Genomic DNA, 18301 nt, shown 5'->3' on the forward strand with positions numbered 1-18301 from the left:
ATTTAAATTTTGTTTCGCAGACATTACAAGCTTTAATATTTTGCTTGGATTCAGATCACTACTGCTGCCAACATAATCTAGCACGTGGTATTATTTGTTCAATGAAAAAGTATTAAGTTGTAGAGTAGAACAAGAATTTTAGAGGCTTAGACCTCTGTATGATGTGTGTGAGTACAGTACTCCACAACTGCTGCAGCCTCAGGAGGCCTGAGATCCTATAGCCTCCAGGGACACAGGGCCTCTGAGTAACTCTGACCCCAGCTGGTATGTTGAGCTCTCTGGCACAATCAGATAAATGACCAGGATCCAGGGCTGGGGTAGGGGGCGGAAGTTTTTGAGTGTGCATGTATGTCAGGGGTAGGGGAGGTAAGAGCAAGGGAAGAGTTAACGGAAAATGGGACGTGATCAATCAAAGCTAATTTTAGGCCAATGCGCTTCATGTGGAACACCAGCCATCATAGCTGTTGACAGGCATGCTAACCAGAAGTGTAATCTGTGTTTTTAGGCGACTCGTCGTAAAGAGAAGTGAAAAGGAACTGATGAACAGTTTACCCATCACGGAGGGCTGTAGTCAGCCTGTGAAAGTAATGTGTGTAATGTGCTCTTTGTCTCTGGAGAGAGTTTTCCAGCGTCTGTGATGATGTCATTAGGATTACCCTGCTTGGGTTTTGAGACTAGAAATGGAAAATCAACATTACAAACTGAGGACTTGAAATCAGTGACCTTTTATTGTATATGGTGGGTTTATGGCAGAAGGATACAATCAAGCTGCATTCGAGGAACTGTAGGATACAGTTGTTTGAGATCTTAACCCACATTAGAGGCTAACAGTTAGGATACCCCTGCATTTTTGGATATCCTTTTCTTACAATACTAGTCTTGCGAGTTAATGAAAGTGCAATATTACAATGGTGGCTTATTTTGTTTTTTTATTTCACAGCAAATTCACTGACATTGTTTTCACATATGATTTTCTTTCTGCTTGGAATTGTTGCATTCCATGTTTACATAAAAACACTAAAAGCTTTAGTGATTATATTTATGCTATGATACATGATGCTTAAATTTCTAGTGTGGGGGTCTTTTTAGATAAAATGAAAATTAAAAAAATAACCTTAATATAGAAAAAAAGGTATTCCCAAATACAGAAAATAGGTCATACTTTGTTGTGTGCGATTAAATTCAGGGGGGGAGCCCAAATAGATGGCAGAGCAGCAGACACCTCACAGCCCCGGAATAGCTGCATCTCAGTGGGAGTCCCTCCTTCAAGGCAGACAGTATAATTAGCACTGTCAAAGGCGATCCCTGAACAAATGGCACAGTACCCCCTGATCCACGGGGTGAACACGGTCGCAAAGAAGAGGACAAAGTGGCATATTTACTGGGATGCTACTTATGTGGTGTTTAAAGTGAACAGACAATTAAATAGGACAGCGCTTGCTGATGTCACTGATAGGTAGGTGGGGTGAGACTTGTGCCACTGAAGTTATTCAAACAGTTATTCTTCCCACACTCTAGCATGCAGGCCTAGAGGACTAGAAAAGAGGGAGAAAAAAGAAGTGGAGCTACAGGCATTCTGTGGGTAACCCATCATAGGCAGCTGATACCTTGCTGTAAGAAACAGAGTGTCTACATGAGTGGGGGTCCCATAGCCATCATTACTGTACTGCTCAGGGGCTCACTGAACCATGGAAAGCTAGGATAGTTGATAGCTCCAGAGGATTCTCCATAATGGAACAAATGGCCCTGGAGATATGCTTAATTGTCTTTTATAGGTAGACATGTTAGAATTATGCACTGAAATATAATTTAAAGGCTACAACTTTGATGAGCCTCTGGGGAAAGAAAATAAGCTACAGATACGTATGCCGCTGCCTTATACACTTTTCACTGGGGCAGCACATTTTCAGCACACGCACACACCGTGGCACCTCCAGTGAGATGACAGCAAGTTGGCAGGCCCTGCAGCTGGAGGCTTCTCTCTCTTTCTCTCTTCTATCCATCCCTCCATCCTCGCAGGATTCCCTCTGTAATATTACACACTTCAATGTTCAAGCTGCCACTTTCCAGAAAAGCTATCAGAGCTGCTGTGGGATCAGACCAGGACTGCAACAGCAGAAATGCGTGAACCACACAGGCAGGGCTAGATGTTGTTGCGGTGTGGAGGTGTTTGTTTCCAACACTGCTGGAAATGCTACGAACCATCCAATGACAAGTTAATCCGCTGCGGTTGTACCTACGCCAGGGCTGAGCATATTAATGCTACTCCGGGATATGTTCTGCTTGTGTGATTCATAGGTAAAGAAAGTGGGGATCTACTGTTTTGATGAATCAGGATGAGTCACCACATATGTATAGAGAGGCATTCTAAAACTGAGCCAATATCCTGTTGCACGAAAGGAAACTTTACTATCAGGCCACAGAGGAGTCAGACGGTCAAATCAGAGTCTCAATAGATAGCAAAACAGTGCCAGCCACCCTTCAGTGTAAAATCCACCTCTTTTGCCACATGTAATTCAGTACATGATGTAACTCCCCCCCCCACCTGCACACACACACACACACACACACACACACACACACACACACACACACACACACACACACACACACACACACACACAAACACACAGTAACCAAGGCATGAAAGGGGAAAACCAAAAAGAAAACACAGAGTGCTTCTTATGCAAAGCGACTCAAACAAAGGCCTCTTTGACCTCCCAACATCTGGTGTCCATTCAGCCTGTGTGGCGTGCATCAAGTTACCCAACATTATGGTGAGACAGCCAGTCACGCCTGTCGCAAAGAACAGCCTCTTCTGCCCATGCTCAGTCATGACAAGGCTTTGACATCACTGTCAGACTAAGAGTGACTAAAGCTGACAATCTCCCTTTACCTCCGGAGAAAGAGAAATAGGAAAAACATGCCGCTGTTGGGGAGTAAGGGAGGATGAGGGGAGACAGTGAAAGGGGAGGAAAGGCAGAAAAAGCCTGGATGAATCACCCAGCACGCACCGCAGCGGCTGAGGTAGCCGTGTCTTGGAGTACATGAGTCATGTTCATCATGCAGCAGCACTGGGCAGGGATTGCACAACTTTCTCTCCATTAGGAATGTTGCAAATATTTACCCTTTGATGGGAAAAAACAATAGCTCTAATCCTTCTAAAGAGCTCCCAGTGATAGTGCCACACATCCCTCACACTGAAGTCACTGGCACCTGCTGAGAGGATGGATGGAACACCAGTCAGCCTGCTGCAGCTCTCAGGCACAACCCACCCCAAAACAAAACAAAACAAAAAACATTTGACACCTAAACTGCAATCGGATATTTATGCTGCATTCTAATACAATAGTAAAAACCATGCAGCACCAAAAGTGTGTGCAGCTCTTCATTGAAGAAAAAGATAAACCCCAAGAAAATCAACAGGATGGAAACATTTAAGGCCCACATTTATAACCCTCTCTCTTAAAAATCCAAACGGGTTCAAAGCCATTTTTTTAATTAACAGTCCATCAGTAGAGTGTGTTTCTTTATAACAGGTCAAGACGAGTGGGGGTAATATCCCACCATAAACGAGATTTATGGCTCAGGCGGTGATAGTTTTAGAGCCATGATGGCGGAAATACTCCGGTCCACCTTAAAAAAAAAAAAGAAAAAAAAAAAAGCTAAAACCCTACAGTGGACAGCGCCGTGGTGCTGAAACAGCTCCGAGCGACATCTGTACACAAGAGGAGCGGGAGGGGGGGTACTTTAACGTTGAAATCACACACACACACACACACACACACACACACACACACACACACACACACACACACACACACACACACCAGCGTGCGCCATTGCCACAAAGGACACCTTAAATGATCTTTCCAGTGTCATATTGTGTAATCTCGATGACGTTCGTGGGGAAAGGTTAAGCTATTTGGCGTGCTTTTTACGTGAAAATGGCGGGCGCCGCTGCTAAAACCCAACCCATTACAGCTATAGCCACAGCCACAACAAAGTGGTAGGAAAGCGCCTGAAATTCATGTTGCACTACAGCACTGATGCCAAGCTGGTAGAATAATATAGGAAAGGCTCTAAAAGGGGGGGAGTCAAGAAGCGTCAGCCAGGCAAAGGGGACCTTGTAATAATCACTCCGGTAGCCTACTATCCGCTAGTGGTCGACAGCAAAAAGTTCTAGCTTGGAAGTCAAGAGTCAACACGGCCACCAGTATCTCAGAGATATGTACACACGCTGTGTCTAATGACAATCCACCAACACACAAGGTTTATTCACCAAACAGCACCGACACCGCCTGTTAACACCCTCTCTTTCTCTCCGCTTACTTTAGCATAGACTGCTCCTTCGCTTCCTCCTTCTTCTGTCGGTCCATGACGCCGAGGATGATCTTCCTCTCCTCCTCGGTGAGGTGGCTGAGGTCCGGCATCTCCGGCATGGCGCCGGCCGCTGAGGGAGTAGCAGCAGCAGGGCCAGGGCCGCCCCGGGGCCCGTGTGGAGCAGACATCTTTTACACACAGTGGCTAAAAAACGAGAAAGTCACCGTCAACCAGCAGCATCGTGGCCGCTATTATTTATTTATTTACCGTTCTTTTCTTAGTGTTAAAGCCGCTAAATGTTCGGTTTGGTTTGGTGTGGTTTGCAGAAGGCACCGCGGCTTACCGACAGCATGACATCTTGGTTAGCGGTATCATGAACATTATTATCATTATTATTATTATTACTGTTGTTATCATTATTATTATTATTACAGCGTGCTGTGCGAATAGGCGTCAAAATAGGAACTACAGGCTTCATCCCCAGCTAGTGCAATGCTCGCGGTGAACTTATCAAATACGCTGCAGCTGACCGAGCTGGGAATATTCAAGCCAATTTTACACGCCAGCATTTGAGAGCGAGTTAAAGATTAGAAAGAAGCAGATGCCCTTAAAAGAAACAAGAGTGCACAGGCTGTAGGCTACAACCTTCAGGTATTCCAACCACAAGCTTCCATCCATCCAGGGATTAAAAAAGTAGAAAAATAAACAGGTTTAGGAAGAAGAAAAAAAGAAAAAGAATGACAGCTCTTGCCTTTTATTTTGCAGTCATGTTAAATCCTGTCTAACCCATCGTTGCCATCCCTTAGAGGGGTTTCACTCGCATGTTGGAATAAAAGATGCCCGGTCCGTCCTTATTTGTCTGCCTCTGGGGTCCTTAACCCTCCTCCGTCACTCTGCTTAGCTCGCCTTCCTCCAGGTTAGTAATTCTTGGAGATTTCTTTAATGCACAAAAATGGATGCAATGAGAGAGGGGGGGAGTACTGTGTATGAGTGTGTGTGTGAGAGAGTGTGTGTGTGTGTGTGTGTGAGAGAGAGAGAGAGAGAGAGAGGTGGAAGAAGAGGCGGAGCAATGGAAACACGTAGAAGAATAAAGCCGAGAGGACGCGCTGGATGTTCATTGACAGCAGGCTGACAGCGGCCGCTAAAACGCGGAGTGGAAGAGCGGCGCGCAGCTGGAGCACCGCTGGAAACGGGATGAGCATCATCATGCATATTTCATAACCAGATGATGAGCGCCGTGAGAGTGTGGGTGGGGGTGTAAAGTGGGAAGGTGAATGGGGAAAATGACCTGCGACGATGATCGTAACCGCTGCAGGTGTGGCAGCGGCGGTTCTGCTTTCATGCACCATTTGCGGCACACGCCGGCTTTGATGCCAGATCACGTGAGAGATTCTGAGGGACACGCGCAAGAAAACTGAGGCAGAGCGGCTACACAAGGCTGGTGCACTGCACAGTGGAAACAGGAATATTAATATCAACATTATAGCTGCTGGTTCCATGTATGCTAAATAGACACCTTTAGGGATTTAAAGGAGTTCGTTTCAAGTGTTTTGTGACGTGAGCCATTTCGAATAAAAGTTGGTTGCAGGCATATTTTTAAATGACATTAAACTCATTATACGATCAAAGCAGTTCCACACACCTCTATCTAGGAGTGTCTGACCACCACTCCCTGCAAGGCCTTTCTTATCTGGGTGACTTTTATCCTATTGGACATTTCTCAGGTCTGACCCCACAACTATACATTCCTCTTCCTGACCTCTATCACTGTTCCAAAGACAGTCTCCCTCTACCACTTGTTTGTAGGATTTGAAGGACAACATTAAGAGGACAGAGGCTCTACCTAATAAGGGCTCTAAAGTCAATTACCACAAGCGGCTTGATCTGCCATAATAAGCCAAAATAAGAGTGAACTTCTTGAGTTGGATTTGTGAATGACTGAGCTCATAGATTCTTCCAAAGTACAAATAATGACGTTTATTATTATAAATACACATCAAAAAAAACCTGTGTGGATCCATTTGCATATTACATTGAACAGCTCAGAAGCTGATTTGTGGAATTCCAAACATGAAAAAAATACTTCCTTGCACTTTTTTGGTTGTAAGAATTTTGTATTAAACCCGAGGATTTAATCTGCCCAGTTAAAAGCCTTAAATGGAAAGAAATCTACCACTTATTTATGATTTAGGCTTTAAAAGAAATATTCACGGGATCAATTTACAGTTGCAATTTTTTGAGACTTATGGAAATCCATCAATTTCATTTTGAAGACAACATCCAAAGGTAGGTAGTTACCTATATTATGTGGGCTACATTGGTCGGAAATGGACAGAATTCAGAGTAAATATCTTTGTTTTGTGACTTTGTGATGAAAGCCATCTCTGGTAGTCTGAAAATGAAATTAACACATTTTGTTACATTTTATTCACAGAAAATGACGCATCCATTTATCATGCATCACGCTGAACATCAGTGGTTCCAAGCATGATGCATCTTAACTTTTTATAATTGTCAAGGTGGCTCCTGGGTTGAGAAACGCAAACTTGCACAAAGCAAAGTGTGAAACAGAACCAAACCTAACCGAGTATACTTGGTCTGAATGCATTTTATAGTCTGTGTCCTTTTCCTTTCCACAACAGTCAAGTTCAATCTTCTTCAGAAATCTGAAAAAATATCCATATAGATGAAATCTCAGTCTCTAGTTCTTCTCTCCTTCAGCTTTGGCCTACTTCACCACAGTGACGACATGCTTCTCCTTCTCAGACACCACGGGAACGCTTCCTGGTTTGCTGTGTTTGCGAACATTCCTCTCCCTGAAAAATAACACAAGGAATCATGAATGTGAAATGAAGCTTTCTGGTGAGAATATTCAAGGAAGGATGGAGGGACGGGGAAGGGAGAGAACAGCAAACAGTGAGGATGGTGACTGAATATGAGACTGTTGACCTAACACCTACGTCACAGACAACACTGATGCACTCTGAAAATAATGCATAAAGGACAGATAGTTAATCATTCACAGTTCAAACACATGTCTGACGTATCATAATACTCCTGGTAATTAAGGGGGGGAAAAAAGAAGCTATGAATCACTGGACGGCAGTGCAAACTAGGACAATCAATCCAGCATATAAATGAGTATTTAATGCCAACTGAGACCATGTCATAGAGGGCAGTCCCATCTGTGGTATTTTCCATCAGGCTGGTGTGACTGCTTTAGGTCAGACATTTCCTGACATCATGGATAAAGAGTGACTTTAATGTGGCTCCTATAACAAAATCAGTTTCTGTGTTATGTAGAAAATGAACGCGTACTTTCTACGACGAGCCTCCTTCATAACCCTCAGCTCCTTGGTCTGGTGGTAGATGGTCTTTGGTAGATGTCGGTGGCGAGCGATGCGCCTGATTTGTGGGTGGTGCTGGAACTTCTCTTTTAGTTTCTGACTGTAGTTGGCAGCCTCTCTCTCCCTGGGGGCCAGCTATATCACACCAGAGAGGAAGAAGTTATTACATAAAACAAATTTTAAAAACGATGGAAAAATTAAGAGAGGAGATGAGTGAGAGATCAAAGAAGACATCAAAGAAGGCAAAGAGAGAAGACGACAATTAGGAGAAAATGTATACTGGGGTCATTGTTGACCCTGGAAGCCAAATTCCGCAAGTTAAATTTGGTTGCCCTTCTGCAGCTTTCACACTGCGTGACCACCAGCAGCTCAGGTCTGCTTCGTTGTCATGGAGCTATAAAACAATCCATCCTCAGACCAGTCAAAAGACTTCCTATTTCCGTTTGATTTAAAACATGGCGTTCAAGTTATTGCAGAACTGGGCCCTGTACTATGAAGCAAGCCCAGCATATCCAGGGTAGGGCTGTTTGATATAACGATATATATCGGATAACGATATAAAAACATCCATCGTTTCATTTTACGCTATCGTTTGTTTCGTGGTGTCGCAAAATAAACTGTTCACGGCAATATTTTTTCATTGTTTTAATGGTCACTGTAGTGGCTATATTAATTTCTTAAAGTTCTCTCTTTCTCTTATATTTAATATAACCACACTATGGACAGACAAGCGCCTGTTTCTATGCGTTGTCGCTAGCAGCAACGACGGTAAAACCATCGCGTGTCCACTTGTTTATTTTCCACATAAACCTTTCACAATAAAGCTCATGATCCTGTTGAGACTTCTCAAAATAAACTGAATCACGTGAAAAGGTATGCAGAGTATTTACAGATGAGAAGCAAAAAAGAGCCGCCAGGTGCTAAAAAAATAAACCTTAAACGTTAGAACAGGCGCTTGTGTAATAAATACTCAAAGAAATGGCGGCCGTTACAACTTATGTCTAAAAATGTATGGTTTAATGCATCGGTTAAAACACTTGACTCCAGATACACGACGCCCAGCTTGAAACACTTCAGCTGCCCGAGATTCACAGAATTTACAGAAAATGTTAAATTTTTGTGATTTATATCGTCATTGGGACGATAGATGTTTTATATCGGGATATGAGATTTTGGTCATATCGCACAGCCCTAATCCAGGGTATATTTCTATTATCTGGATCCACTTACCCCAACGTCGGCAATCAGGATAAGTAACACACACACGCACGCACACGCACACAAACCCTTGTTCTCATCTAACTCTGAGAAAGAAAGTAAATATAATTACATAAATATCTCCTCTGAGACAGTCATGATGTGCAATTAAATACAGGTTTTTTTCAGTGAATACTGGTGGTGACTTCTTTCAGCCACAAACAGGAACGTGCTCAGTGGACTTGTTAAATTGCTATTCTAACAGTGCTTGTTTAGAGCTGCAGTTACAGTATGTTGTCTAATGTTATAAAATGTTGGACAATACACTAAGCAGTAACTTCTTTTTGACAACATGTTCACTCAAAACTGAATCAATGTCTGTTAAAAAGTTAAAAAAAAAAAAAAAAAAGCCGGTGGCTCATAAAAACCACTGGCTAGCTGAGCATGTACTGGCTGGAGCTGCTCCCTTAAAAGGCTTTTATTCTAATTAAAAGCAATGATTTGTCTCAGATTCAATTTGCTAGAGAAGAGCTGTCAGATGCTGATCCTGTTGTACTAGACTAATTCCCCTGGATACAAATACTAAACACTGATTGTATAATCAACAGGAAATTCAAAATATGAGACAGTACACAATTATTCATTTCATAGGTTTTGGTTTGGAGGGATCATACATACCGGTAGCAAGGCTCTTATGAGCCAAACCAAAGTTTCTAACCGGTTACAGTGTGGTGTGAAAACAAAGCATGACACGCTACAGTTGGGGAAGTGGGGGGTATGACGCTTGAGATGAGCGAGTGTAACATAGGGACAGCTGCTCCCAGAGAAAACCTGCACAGGGACAGTGTGACAGTGACTGTTGGCAAAACAGATGAATCTATTTAGTCATTTAGTCATCCTGTCAACCCAAAGTCGAGGGGCCTGCACTACATGGTGTCAGTATTAACTGTAATCCTGCTGAGGCTCTGAAAACTTAAGCTATACACACCCAACCCTCTGCAGAAACCGCCACCACAATAAACCTTCCACTGCTATTAAAACTAAACTCACACACACGCCCATTCAGCTATCTTAGTGAGGACCTTTATTGAAATAATGGTTTCCCTAGCCCCTTACCCTAACCCAGACCTTCCCAAAGTGTGGGGCCCGCCCCCTGGGGGGGCAAAGCCATTGCAAGGGGGGTGCGGAATGAAAAGGAGGAGAGAAAAAAACGCTTGGACACTGCTAGCACGGGGCGCCCACAGAAACGCAAAGCAGGAGATGAAGCATAGCTGAATATGTTTCCAAACAAACTTCATTCTAAGCCAAAGACTAGAAAATATGGTGAAGCATATCTTCCCTTTGGCTTCACCTGCACAAGTGCCAAGGTAGGTCTCCCCTGCAGAATTGGTTTTCCCTGCATCGAGAGAAGCGCTGGGCTGTTCAAATCACGGACAAACAATATCCCACAGTTGTTTATGTTTTTAAACCCGTTTTGCACAGAGAGGCATTGCTTAAAAAATGTATTGATAGCAATGAAAAAAACCAAAAAAACTGCACGTAAAATAATCACATCGTGACGCCTCTGCCTTTGTAAATGGAGGGACAGTAACTGCGTGTGTAAATGTAAGCGTGTAAAACCTGAAGATAGTCAGATTAACAGTATTTTGTCTCTACCTGCCATTCTGCAATTCATCTCATGTAAACAATAACGTGGCGCACAGCGTGACGTGAAAAAGGCACATACCTTTGACGTTGCGTGACCAACTCTGTATTCCTCGTCCACACGTAAACGCAAAAAAGGAGTTTGAAAAAAATCTCAGTTTTCGGTGATTCGTAACGTCGTTTACGTGTGGACGAAACAGCTGCGTTTTCAAAAATACCCGTGTAGGTGTGGACGTAGCGTAAAAGAGTTAGTATTTTATTACTACCTGTAATTTATTGCAGATTACTTGTATTTGCTTAATTGTTTACTAAATGTTTGAGGTGTGAAATAAACCGCAATGGAGCAAAATATGGGTGTGTGTGGTTGGAGGATGTGTTTGTGCGTGTGCGTGCGTGCGTGCACGTGCGAGAGGGGGGGGGGGGGGAACATTTTTCTTGTAAAACAAGGGGGGCCCAGCAAAAAAAGTTTGGGAACCACTGCCCTAACCATTAAAAATGAATTCACACCCCACTTAATCTTTTCTTTTTTTAATTTGTTTTTAACCTTACACTAGACTATAATTTACAAAATGAGCCACGTTTTGTAGCAAGTCCTAAAACTGTCAGCTGACTCATTTGGAAAGTGTTTAGTGAGACCGCTGCTTCTCATAACTTAAGCGGGATCACTTTCCCCACAGACTTCTATACAACTGGATTTCCTTTTGCAACCACCTAAGCTGGCCTCCTACTGGTGTCTAGAGAGAATGCACATCCAGACTGCCAAAGAGGCTTATAACCAAATTGAGAGTTTCATTATGTCCGTGCTTTCATTGTGAGGTAAAAGTAAAAAAGAAAAAAAACTAGCAATGTGAGAAATATTCCACTACGAAACAGCTCTACACTTTGACTCTATGAGTCAACCGTCACACACAGATCCAGACTAGTCACTGAATATAACGTTTTGTCGTCTTCTTGGGACACCTACTTCACAGCCTGTCTCCCTGACATGCCCGGTTATATGGAACTTGGCCTTCAACTTGGAAATGGTATTAGGGCTCACTCTAGTAATTCTGAAACTTGGTTTTGTAGAACATCAGCTTGAAGTTGCTCTATGGCACAGATCGAGATCAGTCACATGTGGCATGCTTGGAACACACACCAAGTGACGGCTGTAGCAGGGTCCTTGCTCACAGTTGCTGCTAATCAGGGACTTGACCGTCATCACCAACCAGCTCAACCAACTGATGCCTTTTTCCTTACAAACGTGTAACTATTAAGAGGAGAAACTTTCCAACAGTATAAGCTTTATTACCAAGATGCACAGTTACAACAAAGAAGTCATCGACCAAATGCAAATTTTCTTACTTTTTGTGCAAAGTTTATACATTTTTAGCAGTCTGTGTTACCTTCAATCCAAACTCCACAGACAGGCTGTGGATACCTGTGTGTATTTGCTTTTGTTCCGTCGGTGTTACCCCAAACCATTTTTAATGTTTCCGACTTATCCATGTGTAACTTCAGTCAGCGTGTATTGTGCTCTGTTCTCTTTTGGTAGTTACACTGTGGCTTAAAGTCTACAGTGTACACACCAACAGCTGTTGCTGCTTTGCCGCTTTCCCTCTTGTCTGACTTATGTTTTATCAAATTCTCCATGTTTCCTAATATCTGCTATCAACTGATTAAGTAGAAGGTTATAACAAGATGCAAAAGACTGAAAGCAAAACCCAACTCATAACAAAGCTACAACGCCTTGTTTCAGACTGTAAACGCCTTAAAAAACATAAAAACTAAATCACAAGCACTATATTTTCATGTTATTGACTCAAAAAGTAACAAAGCATGTGAGCATCAATAATTCAGTTGCGTTGACTCTTAACATCTTTTAGGTCTTGGTCTGAAATACAAAGGGTTAAGCTAGAACTGGAGTAATGTGCAGCATCAGATAGAGAACTCCCCGTCAGTGCAGCGTGCTGTACTGATGGTGACACAGACAAAGCCTTGAGTCGGCGTTTCAGCATTTCCTGATAATTAAAGACCATCTGAGTACAACTTGAATGTTAATGCTTCATTATTTTCAGAGTGGCCCCCCGCTTTAAGTGATTGGCCGATTTTAAACTGCTGATAGGAGCAGCCCTTGTCTGATCTCTTTAAGTGCAAAGCTTGCAAATAAATCTCCCCTTACACAGTTACAGTAGAACAAGTGCCAAAAGCAGGCCAGTTTTCCACTCGGAGCCTGCATTAAGAGAATAGGCGAGAGTGAATCCGATTAGTAATGAAAGATGGCTGCTGGAGATGGCACGAGAGAGGCAGCTGATCTTCGTGAGTCAGCCACGACCAGGATTGACAATAGCACAATATAAATGCTGATTTCTGCCATTAAAACCTACATAAAAAAAATTATTGCATTAACGCTCTCTAACAAAGACAGCTGGAGTGGAAATTTGGGAGAATGCTTTGTCGATGATTTGTTAAATAACTGCACAAGCACTGAGTTTTTTTGCCCCCCCCCCCCAGGAGCCCCTGTGCCAACCGGTACATTGTACTTATTGAGAGAGTGACTCTACCCTAAGTCAGCATCCATCAGGGCACTTGGCAACAGTAGTGCCGTAGCTCCTGGCACAGTCACCCACTCTTACACTGCTGAAGGTGGGCGCAGAGCCACAGCGGTGTCGAAGAATCCAGCTAACTCATAAAACAAGTAATAAAGTGAAGGAGAAAGATATAGTGTGTTTGACAGCTGAGGAAAATACAGCTGCCGACTGGCAGGTAGACATCGTGATGAGGAATTACCTGAAAAGTTGCCAAGAAGCAGCAAGTTGCCTTTGATATGAAATCAGTAGGAATAATGGAGAGAAGACGAGGGCAGACTCACCACTCCTAGTTTCTCGGCTGCGTTGGCTTTCCACAGTCGGATATTCATCTCGTCTGAGCCGCTCAGGATGTACTTGTTGTCTGCAGACCACTTTATACAGATGACGTGTTGCATGCGTTTGGTGTGGTACACCTCCCTAAATTTTAATTTTTAAAAGATTGCAAGGGAAACAACAGGAAGCCAGTAATTACTGTACACTGTACACCTAGAGACACTCTTCAAACCACTGATGAAGTGCATTTTATAAGCCAGCCCTCACCAAAACAACTCTTGTATTATGACAGAAGAGGGCTTACAGAAATGTGGTTACACAGCTCAGGTTTGTTGTTGTGGAGCTAGAGGTTTTTTGTGTTTATTTGTTTGTTTTTAAACAGCACCAGGTAATAAACAGGTATCATGATAATGTTTAATATCTGCTTTCTGATTACATAACAGAATTGAGCCTATAAGTAGAGTAATTAGTAACACTTGTGCTCTATCTGCTTTGATCTCACAAAAAAAGGGGGAAAGTGATGCAAAAATACTATATTTCTACTTGCTGCCTACTTACTAATTGCCACGTAAGCCCTCACCAGCCCATGCTGTGATGCTGTCCGGCTGGCAGCTAATGTAACACTACTACGGCTATTTGTTCTGGAGCTTGACAACAGTACAAACAATACAGCATGTACTATTAAGTCACATAGAAACCAAACAACGGGTTTGTTTTTTTGTGGTTCATTATCAACCAGCAGCCATAATCTGCTACTGTGTTCAACACATGGCCTTTTTCACAGGGTGTGTTTGGAGCATTTTGACATTATCCTAGTAGAAAATTCACAGCTGTTATTATTACACTTGCAATTGATTTAAGTTAATGTTTAACAGATATAATAAATAATATACTCAATATTTAATCAATTCAAGCCATCAGCAAAAACACATTGATTTATTGCTGTTCCTTTTCAAAGACATTCTTCAGCTAAAGCCTTAATAGATCATTAAAGATTAAAATATGAGCCAATTAACATTAGCTGTGTAACAGTTCTAAAACAGACTTAAATTGAGATACGAAGATTGTATAATGTGCAATATGAGTATTGTATTATGATGTTCATAAATTATATCATGGCAGAGAGGAAGAGCCAGTAATTGCTTCATTACTGTAGCACTACCAGCTAGTAGCTTCTGGTATGTTAGCTAGCTTTGTGTAAATATACACAGCTTATCTGAGCTGTTATCCTCATCTTCTCTTGATTTTTGCTAAATAAAGCGAATATTTCTTTGTTGCTGTTCAAACAATGTGTTTAAATGTAAAGGAAGAAGTGACACTGAAAACCTTTTTTAATAAAATGTATAACTGCATGCTAATTAGCCAGAAGCTAATGTTATTTTGCTAAATAGCAAACGGTCAGTAGTTAGCACTACAGACATTACGCGAGAGAGAACTGGGAAGTCAAACCAATGCTGAATTCTGAAATGCTAATAATTGTTTAAATTAAACTTCATTTAAATGAGGCTTCAAAAAAAAAAAAAAATCCTGACAGAGTGTTCATAAATGCTTCAACATGGTTTCCATGTGGCGAGTCCTCCTACAGGTACCCGATTAAAGCCATAGACAATATAAAAGGTGGATACAGCTTCTGGTTCTGAAAAGTGAAGCCATCAGGGTCCATTAGCAGTGGTTGCTTAAACACAGGCAGTCTTATGGAAGGGAAAAGGGACCACCCACTTTTTAAAATGCTCCAAATTCCCCATCCTTTTTCTCCAGTCTTATCAGAAAATCCTTATATACAGAGTTTTGACCCTGGAACCAAACTAACTATCTACAAAAGTGAATAACAAACATTAAAATGTCCTTCACCTTTCTTATAAAATTTAATCCTTTTCCTTTTTGTAGTGTTTATATGGTTAAAAACAGTGATGAATAATAATATTTTTGAATATATTTTGCAGTTTGTGTTGTGTATATAAAGTAATGCAAAGCCCAGTTATAGATCTAGTGCAGTGTTCCTGACCTGACATTCAGTTTTAATCAGACAGACTTGTGGTTGCAACAGGAGCACATACCGTCATTTCAATACTCATTTTACGTCTGCTTTGGATTATTACAATGTTGTGGCTCATAATCAAAAGCCCTATTGAGAATATGAATGGGATTTTTACTTCCTAAACCTCAGTGTTGAGGTTCATAGAAGTCTATGCAAAATCATCGCTCCGACTTTACCTTGGAAAACACTGAGTTTACGCGCTCAGTCACTCGTTTTGGATAATACTGCATAAAACATTAAGTGACTTTTGTAAATTTTGGTCACCAACCAATATGCTCATTGGCTGACACATTTTGATTGACAAAATGGCCTAAAACACCGAAGAGAGCGAAGGTGAAAACATTCATCAATACAGAGCTTCACAAACCAGAAGGCAACATCACGGTTGCTACATCCATTTTTTAGTTGGTCTATAATCAGGCATGGCAGTCTGGTGAGAGCTGCAGTGTTTAAAAGTCATGAAAGTAAAGAATGAAAGGAAATAACATCAGAAGAATTACATATTTTTTTAAGTTATTCCCACTCAAAGGGGGTCAAAAACAAAGCTATGAACCAAACCAAAGGATTTATGCTATAATTTAATTGCACCACAAATTATACAGCATAGTCAGCAACAGTACAATTTTTCCTAACACTTTGCTGGCACCATAAAGTTTGATCAGCATTACTGACCTGCTGTGTCCACCGTCCTTGGCGAAGATTCGGATGGTCTTGTCAAAGCTAGCAGACACAAACTCCTTCCCCGTGGGAGCATAGTCAACATCTAGCACAGCAGACACATGGTCCATGTGTACCGTGATGGGCTTGGCCAGGTACCTCATGTCATATGTGTAGAGGCTGGTGAAAAGGAAAAAAACAAAAAACAGTTTCTATGAGCTGGGGAAAAAAAAAAAAAAAAGGACCAGCTAAAATATGATTAAATCAGAGTTTCTTTCCTAGACTCACTTGTAGTCCTCATTTGCACATGTGAAGTAATAGGCTTCCATGGGGTTCCAGCTTAGCGTGTTGCTCCTCATTGTCATGATGACCTTAAGAAGAAAGTAAGAGCAAAAAGTAGCTGATTATCATGCCGCATCCATGTAAATTAACAGGGAGATAAACAGATGCATTCCTGCACAAACTGTAAGGGAAGATTTACCTTTTTAAGTGGTGTAGATTCCCTCATGTCGTAGAGCACTATACTCCTGTCAGAGGCACAGCTTGCAAGAAGTTCAGTCTGTGGAGAGGATAACCCTTGACTTTATTTATCAGCACATGTGTTGGCTTTAAGTCGCAATAAACACCTGTGAGCTTATACGTCCAAGCAACCTTTTTCGTCACATGACTGGAGGGCGGGGCCCATGTATGTGAGATGTAGCACGTGGTATCTTACCTCCACAGGGTTAAAGTGCACAGAGCTGAAGCTGTCTACACCCCAGGTGAAAGAGCGGATCGGGCTGCTCCTCTGCTCATCCCAGATGTCCACCTGCTGGCCGCACGTTGCAAATACAGGATCGTTCTGATGATGATCCAGACCTGTGTACACAGTCTACAAGGGACATTTTTTTTCATTCATACTTCACTGATACATGAATATGCAATTCTATGCGATGAAACAACAAAATTATTACAGCATACTTTGCCCAGGATGGTGTTAATTGGCTCCTCTTCTTCTCCGTAGCCTGGTGATTCCATCTTCCATTGTTTGATTGTTTTGTCGTCACCGACCTGTTGCAGAAAAAGAAATCATGTTAGATGTCAGCTAATATGAAGTCAAACAATTCGGAAAAGTCTTCAAAAAGATGATCAGTTACCGTAAAGAAAGAGGTCCCACAGTAACGCACAACCATTCCCCGCACAAAACCTTCATGTGCCTGAAGCGTCCGAACGCACTCGTGTTTGGACAGATTCCACACCTTCACCTGAAGATCAAATCCAAAAGGAGAGTCCTGTCAGTTTGCAAGAATGGCTGAGATAAAAGGAAATGCATCTCTACATACCTCCCCATCACAGGAGCCTGACAGCAGGGTGGAGAGGCTCTTTGCGTGCTTGGCCATACAGTTCACCCCATCTCTGTGACCATCCAGCGAGGCCACGAAAGGCTTGGCAAACACACGCTCCAGCTTGGTGGCGTTCAGAGCTCGAGTGTACTCCCTGCTCACCTCAAACGGATGAAGGGACGGGTCATAGTTTCTGGGGACTAAAAATACACAGCAGTCACTTCTTTATGTGCTCAAAGAAAAGAGCATTTCCATTAATTAAAAAAAAAAAAAATCCAAGCGTGCAGGTATGTTGCTGCTAACCAAGTCAAGTAACACAGACTGTTTAGGCTCCATAATAAGGAGTTTAGAAATGTGTGAAGCAAAATTTGTAATTCCGAACGTGCTAAATGCAAAGACAGCTTTGCAAAATTAGATTAAAAGCATGACTGTTGTGTCAATAGCTTTAATCAGATGCTAACACTGTAGCTCTTTCGTATGTATGCTGTTAGCTATTTAGCCGAAGAGTTTCACTTACCGCGCTGAATATCCAGTTTGGTCTCCCGGACATAATCATCCGGATTCCTTGCGATGACTTTAACTTTCATTTGGTAGCGGAGGGGCACACGCTTACAGAAAGGGAAAATTATAGCAACAAAAATATTAGCAAGTAGTGAACACACCAGCCATGTGTTGATAATGAACAGAGTCGGCGATCTCGCGTTGCATTGTGGGATGCCCGGTCCTCCTGGTTGCATCACTCACAAGTAAAGAAACGAGTACTAAAGTTACAACATTTAGAAAGAGAAGGACCGGAAATAGTTTTTTCTTTTGTTTGTTTTCAGCTAAATCAAGGAAAACCAACGCCAACCTTCTGAGAAAGGTTCACGGAGACATCAAGCGACCTTTACCGAAGACACTTGAGAATAAGATATAATAATTAAGGGCAAT

General features: G+C 42.1%; 2 protein-coding genes across 5 annotated transcripts in view; both read right to left on the bottom strand.

The window, feature by feature from the left end:
- The window catches only part of rims2a (regulating synaptic membrane exocytosis 2a), a 163296-nt gene extending 158785 nt beyond the window's left edge, over window positions 1-4511 (bottom strand). For all 4 annotated transcript variants that reach the window (XM_085366164.1, XM_085366167.1, XM_085366165.1 and 1 more), the window contains exon 1: window positions 4333-4511. In XM_085366164.1, the coding sequence (XP_085222290.1) occupies window positions 4333-4511 (179 nt within the window). The remainder of the gene's footprint in view (window positions 1-4332) is intronic.
- A 2026-nt stretch (window positions 4512-6537) lies between these two features.
- Window positions 6538-18059, bottom strand: dcaf13 (ddb1 and cul4 associated factor 13). The gene is made up of 11 exons (XM_085365080.1): window positions 17889-18059; window positions 17372-17571; window positions 17186-17293; window positions 17010-17099; window positions 16765-16920; window positions 16531-16608; window positions 16338-16420; window positions 16065-16229; window positions 13363-13498; window positions 7642-7805; window positions 6538-7139 (listed from the first exon to the last, which is right to left on the bottom strand). Exons 1-11 carry the CDS (start codon window positions 17956-17958, stop codon window positions 7052-7054), a joined length of 1338 nt encoding a protein of 445 aa, XP_085221206.1. The 5' UTR covers window positions 17959-18059; the 3' UTR covers window positions 6538-7051.
- Window positions 18060-18301: the final 242 nt, after the last annotated feature.

This window comes from Diplotaxodon limnothrissa, linkage group LG11 (assembly GCF_057381915.1).
Source record: "Diplotaxodon limnothrissa isolate DT_005_m linkage group LG11, D_limnothrissa_male_GT1.1, whole genome shotgun sequence".
Classification (NCBI taxonomy): Eukaryota; Metazoa; Chordata; class Actinopteri; order Cichliformes; family Cichlidae; genus Diplotaxodon; species Diplotaxodon limnothrissa.